The 13868-nt window shown below is 45.8% G+C and overlaps 1 protein-coding gene across 2 annotated transcripts in view; it reads right to left on the bottom strand.

Moving 5' to 3' along the window:
* Atp10b (ATPase phospholipid transporting 10B (putative)) overlaps positions 1-9663 on the bottom strand; it is a 47834-nt gene extending 38171 nt beyond the window's left edge. Inside the window, exons 1-2 of one of the 2 annotated variants that reach the window (XM_090321259.1) lie at positions 9371-9663; positions 7577-7771 (exon numbers count right to left, since the gene is read on the bottom strand). In XM_090321259.1, coding sequence (XP_090177385.1) covers positions 7577-7771; positions 9371-9648 — 473 coding nt within the window. In that variant the 5' untranslated portion in view covers positions 9649-9663. Of the gene's footprint in view, positions 1-5988; positions 6596-7576; positions 7772-9370 lie in introns of those variants that run through there. The other variant, XM_090321260.1, reaches the window with a different exon arrangement.
* Between the last annotated feature and the right edge of the window lie 4205 nt (positions 9664-13868).

Below are 13868 nucleotides of genomic sequence, written 5' to 3'. Positions count from 1 at the left end.
GCAGCCTGAGGGCGTGGAGGGCCCACCACGATCCCCCGAGTCCCCTTCTTCTAACCTCAGCAGGTACAGCTCCCACCATTCCCTTTTCATTTCACCAACCAAGCACAGCTGTGGCCAGTCCGGCTTGTGCGCCATGGTTCTATTTGCTCCTTGTTTTACAGCGTCTGCCATTGTCAGCTCTGCTTGCGGGAGCCCATGTCTTGGGTATGGTGTCTAGCACACAGCAAGTGCTCAGGAAATATTATTCCCCGAGTTCTTATAGATTTGTCCATAGGATAGTGGAAAGGGAATTTGGGGGAACTTTCAACCATCTTAACCTACAACCTGTCCGTTTCTGTTATAGACAACAGCAGAGACATTTTTTTTTTTTTTTTGCTAATAACACAATCACGCATTATGGACTTAACTGTCTACTGTAGCCTGCCTGCAATGCACTACCAAATGAACCACATAACCATTTAACTGCCTACTAAGGAAACAACTTTTGCTGTTTCATAGAGAAAAAACCCAGAGGTGCAGGAAGGCCACCTAGCATGGCTACCAAACCCCAGGTGTGGGGGCCACGGGAGTTTCATGGCTCCATGCGCTGTCATGGCTCTTGGGGAATGAATCAGAGGAGGAAGCAGCATACTCCTGGCAGAGGTGGCCACACCATCCTAGCCTGTGGGTTCTGGGGAGACTCGACTGTATTCTCTCTTGGAATGGCAAGCTGAATTGGCCAAAATGGTTTGTAGCCTTCTGTAGACACGGGGCAAGACAGTGGGAGAAGGTGGTGGGTGTGAATGTGGGTGTGTTGGGGGAAGGTGCCTTTGAGAGGGGCTAGATTTGCTGGTGGCAAAGGCTGTGCAAACACCCGAGGCTGGATGCCACAGTTTGCTGGTCTGTGACCTCCAGTCAACTGTACTATTATTTGAACTATTTGTAGCTATGCTTCAGACATCCCTGGGCCTTTCTCCAATTTTTCCGACTCTCCCATGAGGCCCATTTTACCACAGTTCTGTGCTTAAAGGTCTCTATCTTCTCTCACACATTCCAAACACTAGCCCTGTCTTCCCTAATCACCTTAGGCCAAATTCATGGTGATGCCCAACTAGCAAGTTTCTTGAACTCTCTCCCACAATATTTTAGCTGACATAGCTGGCCTGCCACCCTATGTCTGGCACCATTCTTAGCGTTCTTATATGTATTCCTTAATACCAGAAGCAAGCTCAGATGTGATTTTAGGCAAAGGGAAGTCTCTGGGTCGCATTGTAGTGTGAGGATGGACCTGGAAAAACTTTAATTCAGCCCCAACTATTACCCCTCCTTCTTTTGGTTTTCCAGAGGGCTGCAAGCCAGAGGAAATAATTGGTAGAATGGGGAGAAAAGAACTTTTCTATGAACAAACATACAGGCAAATACTCAAATGCACACTCAGTGCTGGAAGCTGGGTAGACACAGGGGGCCTGCCATTGGTGAGAGCAGAGCTGTGGTGGCAGGGAATGAAACCATTTGCTTATTGGTACACTGAGTGAAGTGGTCTGCAGAGATTGCCTCATTCAGTCCCACTGACCTTGGCCGGGGTGTGATTGGGGAGTTACAAGAGAGGGAATGGGGGCCCAAGGGGCCCAGTATTTAGGCACGGGGGAGGGGCAGCAGCTCTGAGCCTCAGACAGGTCAGTGGGAAGCCATGTGGTGCGACCATTTTGAGGTCCCTTCTTCCTCCATGGCTTTGCCTCCCAGTCTGTTTCTATAGCAATGTTATTTCATGCCCTCTTGTCTGTCATCTGTATAGCCTGTCATGAAATAGATCTGAGAGAGTAGGACGCCATGGGCTCTGACTGCTGAGGTGACAAGGCCAAATAAGTCATTAGTGACCCAAGCTGGCTCAGCACTTCTGGTTTTCTGCTGGGGACACAGGCAGGAAAGGCAGCCGACTGCCAAATCAAAACAGGCTGCAGGTCAGGCAGGACCCCGGTGCCTGCTGTCCCAGGCTGACTGTTCTCCATGGTGATATTCGAGCATTTACCTGACTTACAGGAGGGAGAGACTCTCCATGTGTGGAGACAATGGTCAGACAGGAAATGAAAATGGAGCTTGGGTCATTCTACTCTGGTCTTTGTGATGCCAGAAGGAACCACACATAGAGCTGTGCCGAACAGTGTCACTATTTTGGGAAAACTTTCCTTGGCTTCCATGTCCCCTGCTTCCAAAGCACCTGGGACAGTGCTGTGTTTATGGGTCCCCAGGAGTCTTGAACTACGAGACCTTGAGCACACACTACCAAGATGGCAGCTACACAGCAAGTCCTGAATTAATATTTCCAAATGGATGCTAAGTAAGGGCTTTTATTCCATTTCAACACAGGGATTAAAAAAAAAAACCCCACCCACCTTGGATTTGCCTTCCATCACATTCTTCCTTCTGCAAGGCATACTTTCTGAATACAAATACAAATTTACTAAGCTGGCTGGAGAAATTCAAATCTCTTGCTGGGTAGGGTTTGTAGTTTCATTAAACAGAGCCCTGGGAGAAGCTAAGCTAATACAATTTTGAAGCTAATCTCTCCTTGTAGTCATCCCATAAATCTGATTAATGGGTCACCTTTAGACCACAAGCACAGCTGCCATATGAAAAGAAAATACTGTAACAGGATTGTAATTCTGTTACCAAGGCTTTCTTGCTGCTTGAAAAAAAAGACATTTTCTTTTTTTCACAGAAGAAACAAGTCTGGGCTAGACAAAGCATAGGATTGGATAGTGAGCAAAATTCTACAGGCCTTGTTCCTTTCATTGGAAAAAGGAAAAGGCATCAGTGACTCAAATGAGAAGAAGCATATGGAGTTAAGACCTGAGAGCCAGGCTTTGGCCTTGCTTCTGACAAATAGCAGGTGTCTTCTTGAATCTTGGCCTCACATCCCCTGGTGGGGCTCAAAATGATACTGAGCTCTTCTGCTCCTCCATGAAAATAATAACAAAAATAGATGAAGTATTTCTAGCTCTCTCTGGAGCTCTCGGAGGACCAGTTGACTTCCAAGTGAGACCCTGAGGGCCAGCTGGTACAGAATGTTCTGAGCTGGGCCTGTGCCTGCCGATCTGTGGGCAGCAATGTACACATAGGCCCCCAAAGGTTTTCAGCGGTGGTTATGTGGACAGAGAGGCAGCCTCTGACCCCACATCTGTTTCCCCTGCTCCTGGAAATTATTTGTCATTGTTTATTTCATTTGGGTTTTGTCTAATAAATATACATTCCTTCAGGGAATCTGACTTTCCTTCCACTGGGCTCTGTGAGGATGAATGTGGCTTAGTGTAACCTCACGAGGGAAATCCCATCGTCTCTCCCCAGAGAGTGGGTCAGGGTGGACATGTCACCCACTGGAGCCCGCTGAAATGTGAGAGGAGTTAGGAGGAAGTCTGCTTGGCCTTTTAAGAGTGCCATTGAAAGTATCTTTCTTTTCCCTATGTGGGTTATTCCCTGTAGTTGCAGGGGCTGGCTCTATTGCAGCCCTTTTGTTGCCCAGAGGCAAAGCTTCACAAGGGTTAGGATGATATAGAAAAAGCGGCTGAATGAGGACAGGGTTGTCAAGTCTGGATCTAGAATGCTGCCTCCAAGTGTCTGTCTATCTCTGGACACTTGGAATGGGCAAGGCCAACAAATTCCCTTGTTTTAAATCTCTCTGGGTTGAGGATTTTGCTGCTTACAAGGGAGAGCAACTCAAGTGACTACCCCCGAGTTAAACCAAATTGGACTGGACTGATGGAGGGGTCATCTCAGAGCTTATATGACATCCATGTGCATTGCTAGGTTCAAGATCAGCATCCGGCATGCAATAGTCCCCACATTTAATTTAATCCATCTAGTCTGACTCTCAATTGTGACAAAAATAGAAACTGAGACCTGGGGTTTACGTGATATTCCTGAGCTATCGACAGGGACAGGTCCGGAGTACAGGCCACTGCGAGGCCTACATGCTCAGCTTGTGGTCATGGCCCTCTCTGCCCACAGACCCTTTCTCCTGGAGGAGGGATCTCAGCAGAACTGGCTTCACCTTGCGTAGAGATCTCGGATTCTCTAGCTATTACAATGCAAAATGAGAAGGAGATTTTTGAGGCAATAAAATAGGCCTGAGCTAATAGATCTATTCATTGAAAAAAAGTCAGGTTATTTCAGACAAAAGTATCAGTTTCTGGCTCCCCAAATAAAACTCAGACCACCTGGTGACAGACACCAGGCCTGTCCAGATGGTGACAATCCAGGCTGACCCAATGGCCAATCCTGCTGTCCACCCTACCAGGGTGAATCCATGACCTCCCCATTTCCCCGAAATCCCCACTTTTTCCTGTCAGAACCTCACACAAATGCCAACAGTCAGTATGAATATGGGTTACGGTGCTTCAAAAAAAATGGTTTAGTCCATTTCACTTAATTAATTATCTGTCCCTCTCCTCCATAGTTTATCACTTATCTGTAATGGAAGAAAATAAACGTTTCCACAACTTGAAAGTTTTAAAAGTATTGTCAAGGTCTAGTAAATCTAGAGCAACATTAGCCTCATCCAAGATCAACACGTGTCTTCCCTGAGTACGTTTTCTTAGTACTTCATGGCCCAGTAAGTCATGCCATATCATTTTCTGGCCACAAGTGTCTTGGTTATTTCCTTGAATAATCTTGGGGGAATTCCAGCAAGAAGACCTGTGTGTTCCTTCCTGCCAACCAGCTGCTGGACTCGTGTGCCCAGCCTCACGCCTAAGTGCTTATCGCGGTTTTCCTGTGTTCCCCTCCACAATCTCTTTTAAGAACAGGAGCAAGCTGGCCTTGGCTGGCCTCGTGATCCACTAACTCTAAGACCAGCACTAAGAAAATGATTATTATTTTGGGGGTATCTAGACAGAGGACAGGCCAGAGTTCACAGTGGCTCACGTGTACACCCTCCCCACCACCCACTCCACCCCACAGACCCAGATTCCTGTTTGCCACTCTGCCATTACCAAAACAACAAAGGAGAGAAGGTCAGAAAATCAGAAGTGATGGATGGCTTGAGTGTCTGAAGGAAAACAATGCTTCTTCAATGATTGGTTCCTCAGAGGAGAGCAAGTATTTCTGCCTCTCTTTAAAATAACTTTACTCCATGAGAAAAAATAAAATAAAAATTTCAGTGTAGCCAGCTAGCCAGTGCACTCCCGAACTTCAAGACAATCAGATCTTGGGGAGGGGCAGATAAAGAAGGGAAAGTCCTTCAGTTGAAGGTAAAAACTGTTTCCTTTGTCCCAAAGGACACTTATATAAGTGGATGCCACAGGGAGCTGGGTCTTTCCCCCTGAGAGTGAGAATGTGTCCCTAACAGCCCTGTTTCGGCAACACGCAACCACAAGCCATGAAGGGTATTGAATAACGTGCCACAGATTTTACTTTGTTAGAGAACGGCGTCAGAAGTTGTCCTCAAGGACGGTATGTTGGTGAAAAGAGGCATTTTTATATTCCACGTGTCCTTGCAGCTCACAGTTCTTGGCCAGACACTGGAAGCCAGATATAACGCTAAGCATTTCCCCACGCCCCTCCCCCCCCAAGAACTATCTTGGGTCAATTCCTACAAATGCCACTGGAATTGGCTCCCAATTTGACAGACCAGAAGATGAGAGACCAGGAGAGGTTACTTTACTCACCCCTCCCCAAAATAAAAGACGCGTGAGATGGGAGCTAGAGAGCAACTGAGGCAAAATCCTGCTTCTGCTGACACAATGCCCACCCTCCCCCCTGCTCCCCCCTAAAACCAATGCTGGGTCATCTCCACCCCCCCCCACATGCCACTCATAGTGGATAAATTCTGAACCACAAAGACCAATTCCTACAGTGAGGACTTTCCAGCTTTAAAGAGACCCCAATTTTCTTTCCCTTTGGTTTTTCAACTGTAATGGTGCTGTAGAGGAACTGAACTCGGAGGCAGCTCTGACATGGAGTTTCTCTCCTCCAGCTAGGCTGGCTGGCCCGGGCAAGGCCTGCTCCCCTTACCTGCTGTAGGCGAGGCACTCCCGGTTATTGATAACTTTATCCGACCTGTACCTGCGGAAGTCTTCCCCCGCGTCTTTGATGGCGGTGACTATCAGAATGACGCACACAGGGACCACGCTCACCCCGGGCTGAAAGGCATTCACCACGGGGATGAAATTCAGAACCACCACGGCCACGAAGTAGAGATTGGCAAAGCGGTGCAGCTGCTCGAAGAGGTTCTTGGGTACAAAGGACAGCACGGTGTATTTGCTGGTCTTAATCTGGTTCCCGCAGTAATGGCGGTTGGGATTGTCTTTGTGGGGGTTTCCTTCGAAAGGCAGGTTAGACACGACCACTCGTTTCTTGTCCTCTTTCCTCTTTCGTTTCTTCCTCCCTTCCTTCCTCATCTCTGCTCAATCCTACCTCTTCCCTTTGCATAATTCAATCCTCATGTTTTACTTGTCTTCTTTGCCAGCAAGTTTTTTTGCTTTCTTTCCTTCCCTCCCACCCCTTCTCTTTTTTTCCTTTTGCAAATGGAAAGTTCAAAACCGAAGGGCCAGCAGACAGCAGGAACTTGCAGGGGACGGCTGTGTGTTCACCCTGCTACTTCCTTCTGTTTGTTCCAGACTCCACCTGTTGGAATGCAAACGTCACTCTCACTCGCAGGTGTCTTCTTGATTCCATCCCCTGGCAGCCAGGGACAGGTGCATGAACGCTGGGTCCTAAAACCTCCCTGGTTAAGTTCTAAAAGGAAGAAGTTTTCCCTTCCCAAGAAACTCTTGAGAGTTTTGAAATGGCACAGATTTTCCTGTTTAGGAGACACTTATTCCACATCCTCCAGAACCCTTCTCCTGAAATGAATCTCCTGAGTTGAGCTGACCATCCTAGAATTCAGTTCTGGAAGTTTCCTAAATTAAACTTCAATCCACTCCTTTTGGATTTGAACTCAGGGCCTGGGTGCTGTCCCTGTGGGCTTCTTCATTCGAGGATAGTGTTCTACCACGTGAGCCACAGTTCCTCTTTTGGCATGCTTGATTTTGGTGGTTAATTGGAGAAAGGGTCTCATGGATTTTTCTCCCTGGCTTTGAACTGAACATCCTCCGATCTCAGCTTCCTGACAGGATAACAGGTGGGAGCCCCTGGGGTTAGGTGGAATCACCATTGGTTTGGGATTTAACATCCTTGTGCTTAACAAAAGGAGTGTTTTTTTTAATAGGTTAAACCCAGGTATCCAGCTTAAGTGCCACTGACATTTTTGAAGACGTAACGATTCTTTGCTGTCGCATGGTGTCTGTCTGTGTGGATGGATGTGTGCCTGCTAGGATGTTTGGCATTCATCCTCAACATGCCAGGGGAATCTCTCCACCAGAGTGACAAGAAAAATACCTCCACACGCTACCACCCATTCGCTGGGCATCAAAAATCACCTCCCAACGACGAGTCCCAGAATTCAGTACGCTTGAGAAAACCAAGAGCTCAAGGCTCTGATGTGATCCCCGTAAGAACCCAGAACCTATCTGCAGGAGAATTCTCTTACCTTTTTCTTAAAGAAAATTTGGTTTTTATGGTATTTGCTTGTCTAGCGACCTTCGTCAGGAGATTCTCTTACCTTTTATAGATCTGGGTGTGAGAACAGTTTATCTCTCTGTCAAAGCGGTGTCTCCTGAAGTCCTCCAGGCCATCTTTGACCATGATGATGGCTAAAACAAGGACCAGCGGTAACACGGTGATTTCCCTGTGGAAGACTTCCATGGCGGGCATCCAGTTTAGGATCACCAGGAACAGGAAGTACAGGTTTGCCCATCTGGAAGGGGCAGGCAAGGTATGAGAGGCACGGAAACAGGTGCTTGGCTCCCTCTGTCCTTCCTCCCGTTGGTCCTCACCAACTTAGATGGCCTTCAGTTTTATCTCCAACGTTACCTAGTTGGATTTGTTTTGGGTCCTGATCCTGATCCAGGGGCCTGGGTCCCCTGAGCTTTGTTTTTGTGGTCAAGGCTAGCACTCTACTGCTGGAGCCACAGCTCCACTTTGGACTTTTTGGTGGCTTCAAATTGCCATCGTCAGACCTCAGTCTATTTATTTATTTATTTATTGGGTCATGGGACGAACTCTGGGCCTGGGCACTGTCCCTGAGCCCTCCAGCTCAAGGCTACCATCCTAACCTTGAGCCACAGTGCCAATTCCCATTTTCTAGTGATTAATTGGAAATAAGAGTCTCAGGGCTTTGGCTTTGTAGTGCCCGGGGATTGTCTTTGAACCTCAATCTCAGATCTCAGCCTCCTGAGTAGCTAGGATTATAGGCATGAGCCCCCTTGCCTGGCTTCAGCTTCTTTAGTAGCTAGGATTACAGGTGTGAGTGACCGGCCGTTTAGCCAGAAGTAGATTTAATCTGTTTCTTTGATGGATTAACCTTCCTGAACTGCATTGCTCTTGTGCCAAGTGGGCATAGTTCATTTAAAGGACTCATAAAATGTTACATGTATGTTAATATTAAATAATGTTTGCTAGGTATCAGATAGTTCTGAAGCATAGTGGTTGCTTAATATTAATTATAAAACTTGAAAAAATTTAAATGCCAGTACTGGGGCTTGAAGTCAGAGCCTTGTGCTCTTGCTTAACTTCTTTGCTCAAGGCTGGTGCTCAACCACTTGAACCATACCTTTGTTTTAGGCTTTTTACTGGTTAATTGGAGGTTAAGAGTCATTTGGCTTTGTCTGCCCAGCTTGGCTTTGAATTGGAATTATCAGATCTCAAGTTCCTGCGAAGCTAGGATTATAGGCATAAGCCACCAACATTAGGCTAAAACTTCATAAGGTTTATTTTTTTTTTTAATGTAAAAGTACACATGGTAACTTGGAATGAACAATGATTGTTTCCTATATTGTCTCAAAAGAATGGCTTACGTTTTTAAGTTTTGTAAGAGTCTCATGTTCTCTTGTCCACCTGGCTTTTGCACATGCAGGCCTGTCGGCTGACAAAGTCACCTGCCTTTCTTCCCTGACTCTTGGCGTCTCCTTTTCACTCAGCTAAGACTTCCTGTTCTTTCCAGGTTATATTTCAATTATTACCTCAAAGAAGACTTATTTTCCCTCCAAACCTTTGTATTCCTCTTCTTGAAAGGACTTAGTCTATTTATATAAGTATTTACTTAGAGTGTTTAATGTAACTTAAAAATAATGCCTGTCTCTTTCATTAGGAAACACTCAATGAGTTTCTTCTGTACTCAGCCATCCAACACACAACCTGATATTTACTTATTGAATACACAAGTACATGAATCAAGCATTTTAGCTGTATGCATTCGGATCCTAGAGGAAATATGGCCCTGGGGAATAGACCTTGGAGTTCAGGTGAGTGACAAACCCTTGCTTCGGTGTTCTGTGTCTGCACAAGGGCTGCAAACCTGTGAAGCTGTTCCCACAGGGTGCGGGGCAGGAAGGTGAGCAGGGTGTATTTGGTCGTGCGGATGGTATTGCTGGAGTAGCTCCTGCAGACTCTCTCCCAGTCCCGGTGACACGAGCTGTTGTTGGGAATCACCACCCGCAGCTGCTGTGTCAGGCGGGAGCTCTGCCTGTCCTCCTCAGGAGCCAGCAGAGGCGTGGTTTCTGATGGAGACTGCAGGAAGCCATCTTGGGCTCTCCACCGCCATCTCCACCAAGATGAGTCCGTGGAGATGGTCATTCCAGCTGCTGGTCTGAAGGCCTGGAGACAGACATGGGGAGCGGTCATGGGCGGGTTAGTACAAGGCCATAGGAAGTCGCTGTGGGTTTCTGGAAGGCTGGCAGGCTGAGGACTGGTCCAGGCAAGGCCCAATGTGAATAATACGTAAGTTTTTGGTAGAGCATATGAGCCATATGCCATGGATGCTGCTGTGACAAGCTGCAGCCTTGATCTCTCTGTTGGGGCTCTCAAGGGCAAAGCAGAAGGGTGGCTTGCCCACGATGACCCTAATTCCACCTCTGGTTTATTCCTAATGCTATACCTCCTTCCACCTTGCTCATTTTCCTTGTTCAAAGTAAGGCACTCCATTTGTACTGAACTTTCCTCATGTCACTGCTTTTTTTTTTTTTTTTTTTTTTTTTTTTAACTTGTTAACTGGAGAGGGAATCTCAGAGAGTTTTCTGCTTGGGCTAGCTTTGAATTGTGATCTTCAAGATTATAGGTGTGATTTTCCCCTCCCTCCCCACCCCGCCCGCCATGCCTGGCTTGTTGGCATGCTTTAAAATAATAGAAAAGGTGTTTAGGATTTCTTTGATTCAATTGTGTGTGTGTGTGTATGATATCTGTGAATTTCAGAGAAGGCGCTCTAGGGGTAGAAACTCCAATGTTACCTAAATGAAGAGATTGGGAGAATACTGAGTTGATGTGGGAGACAAGGTATTTTAGGTGAAATAGATTAAGTACCCACTTATCATAATCATATCCTTTATTTTTATTTTTAACAACATAACGTAAGTCTTCTTCCACATGAAGCCTTGAGGACCAGGACATAGCTCAAGTTGTGAAGTACATTACTCTGATATTGAATCTAAGGAGTTAACTACAAGAATTTTCAAAGCACTATTTACATAAAATGCATAAACCATCAAACATTTCCTCTTAAGATACCTGGGTAACAAACAACCGATACGTCAGAAGAAAGGATCTGGAGTTGGCCCATTCCCAAATCAACTGTTGCCTTTACTCTCTTATTGCAATAGTTGCACAATCATTCCTCTTCCACCCCTCTCCCTGTTTTTAAAATTTACCACACCCAAATATCATTTGTTTAAATGTGGTCGGCCTTCAGTCAATTTACTTATCGAAAGTTTAAATATTGACTTTGGCTGGGTTCAAAGGCATGGCTATCTGAAAAAAGGAGTTTTACCTCTTTTTAAAAAGTAGTCGTGGACAGAAATGACTTTCATTAAAATAGAAACACCGGATCCATTATTACAGCATTACCCTTCCCTTCCTCTTTCTACATCTGCTGACGTGGGAGCCGGGATCAGAAAACATGGCCCATCGGCATGGGTGGTTGTGCATGGCTGTAATCTCTGCTACTTGGGTGGCGGAGGCAGGAGTTTTGAGGCCAGCCCAAGCCAAGTTAGCAAGACCGTGTCTCATCCTCCAGTGTCTTTTCTTCACTCTTTGCCTAATGCACAACAATTTGGGAAACACAGCCCTGTACGGCATCAACCCCAGAAAAGTTTGTAAGTCCAGGCAGTTTCCCACGCAGTGACTCCTGGACCCGGCTTCCTGGTACTTCCTCACCTCATCACGCAGCTTTAAGGGTGCCCAGGGCCCAGAAGTCAATGATACTACTTGGCTTATCAACAAAAGGCCAGAATGGGTCTGTGGGTTTGGCTCAGCGGCATGTGAGAATCTCTGGAAGTTGAGCAGAACACTGATTATGTGCGACAGAATCCAGGTTAAAGGACATTTATCATTAAAAACAGAACTACCAAACAAGAGGCGCCAGTCGCTCATACCTGTCATCCAAGCTACTCAGGAGGCTGAGATCTGAGTATCCATGTTTAAAGTCAGCCTGAGCAGGAAAGTCTGTGAGATTCCTATTTCCAATGAACCACCAGAAAGCCACAAGTGGCCCTTTGGCTAAACATGATAGAACACCTTGAGAGAAAATGTTCAGGGACAGTGTCCAGGCCCTGAGTTCAAGCCCCAGGACTGACAAACAAACAAAAATAGAACCACCATATGACCTTGCTATGCCACTCTTGGACATATATCCAAAGAAATGTATGTCAACATGCAGGAGAGATGCCTGAATACCCGGCCACAGCTGCACAATTCACACTAGCCAAGATATTAGAAAGAAGCAGCACCACAGCAGATGAGTAGATAAAAAAGTGTGGCACACAGATAAAAACGGAGTATTGAAAGAAGAATGTAATGATGACATTTGCAGGAAAATGGAGGGAACCAGAGACTATCACATTACGTAAAATAAGCCAAACTCAGGAAGACAAATACTTTTGCATTTATGTATGGAATCTTGACTTTCCCCCCGATATGTCATGGTCAGAATAAGGGAGTATCTGGGGGGAGATTAACAGTGGGAAGGAGGGGAAAAAGAGTTGGTGAAAGACATGAATATTATAGAATTACATTATAAATATGAAAGATATATGAACATTTATATAATAAATATATGAATACATACAAACATAAACTATTCGTATAGTTTCATATATGTAAATATATAAACACATATATATGAAAATATATTTATGACACTAGTACAGTGAGATGCACTTGAAAGTATTAGAAAGGAAGGGAGGAAAGGACAGCTATAACCTGGATGTGATGAGTTTGATCAGAGTACATTATATCACAATGAAGCTCTACTGTTCCATCAATTCATTTCTTTGTTTTGTTTTGTATAAAGGACATTTCTTCTTTTTTTTTTTTACCTTCCACAATAGGCATTTATTTTCTCCTAGTTTTGAGGCTAGGAGTACAAGATCAAGTCACTGGCATGTTGGTTTCTGGGGGCTCTTTCCTTGACATGGGGGGCATCCATTTTCTCACTCTATCTAAAGGACATTTCTTAAAAAAAGGTAAGTATAGATATACCAGAATCATACTCAGCCTGGCAATAGGACAGAGCCATGCCTGTCTTAGTCATCTGGACAGCAGAAGGAAGACCTTCCATAACCTGAAAACACCTGGACATCTTGCCATTTGACTGTCCTACTTCAAATCTCAGACCATCACAGCAGTCCCCAAACAATCCCCTGAAGGAGGCAGCTGACAGCAAGATGTCAGCAGGCAGGGTCTACCACTCCAACACATAAGACACTTGAGACAGATGTGGGCCACTCGTGTCTGTTGAAAGATACTGCCGGTCTCAAGATGGGATCTGCTATTGTAGACAAATCCTGGATAACGGCTCTTCTCAGAGAGAGACAAGAGAATGCTTGGACAGCAAGAGAGATGTTTGGGCTCTGGAACACACACTGGTGTTTTAGAGGGTGTCTGGAACGAGAGTGGGGTCTGTGGTCAGGAGCTGAAGGGAGGAGGTTCAGCAATGCAGAATCTGACCCAACAGAATGGTAGGAAAGCTGAGACACACACACATGCACCCGCTAATGCAGTGGGCAGCCTTCAATGGGGGAACTGGGTAAATGGTGACAGGAAGCACCAGAAATTGTCCGGAGAAAACATCAAAGGAACACTGGCCATTTAGTGAATTGGAGTTGGGGGTCTGGAGACATTTGGTGTCTTATTTCCAAGAATGACAAATAGGAATCTGTACTCTTGGGCCCAAATCAGACCTCAGAATCAGCAGGTGTGGGGAATTGGTGGGGAGTGGGGAAGGGAGATATCATGCTGGGAGCCAGTCCTAAGTGCTGTGGAAGTAGGAGGGGTTACAGAGCAAGGGCAGGAGAAACTGCCTGACACTCTACTTACTCTCCACGGAAATCCAGAGCAGTCCTCTTCCCTTATCCTGCTCTATGTCAACCTCCTCTCCCCTGTATCTTCCCAGTGGACAATAAAAGCTCTTGGGAAATAGACAATGCAAGCAAGCTTTGCTTTCTACGAGATAGGTACAATGAGATGCATAATTTCATATTTAATATCCCCCGGGCAGAAATGCGATCACACTTAAAAGTTGTTTTATAGATTCTTCTTGGTTTGTTTTACTGACAAAATAATTAAGTTGGGTCTAATTAAAAGGGAATAAATTGCCCACAGAAGCTGAATAAATCAGGGTTGAGCTGAAGGGTGGAAAAAGTTGTTCAAAGTCTATAAGGCTGAAAGCAATTATAAGACAAGTGCACACACTGGCAGACACATCCAGGCAGGGCTCCCCGGGAGCTGGGGTGGAAAGCCTTGACCAGGTCAAGTGCGCTACACTCCTGGTTTAGCACAAAGACAGGGGAACAGGGAACAGATTT

The sequence above is a fragment of the Megascapheus bottae genome, chromosome 29 (genome assembly GCF_031878675.1).
Source record: "Megascapheus bottae isolate mThoBot1 chromosome 29, mThoBot2.hap1, whole genome shotgun sequence".
Lineage (NCBI taxonomy): Eukaryota > Metazoa > Chordata > Mammalia > Rodentia > Geomyidae > Megascapheus > Megascapheus bottae.
The sequence above is the reverse complement of the archived record's forward strand: the minus strand, read 5'-3'. Positions and strand labels throughout refer to the sequence as shown.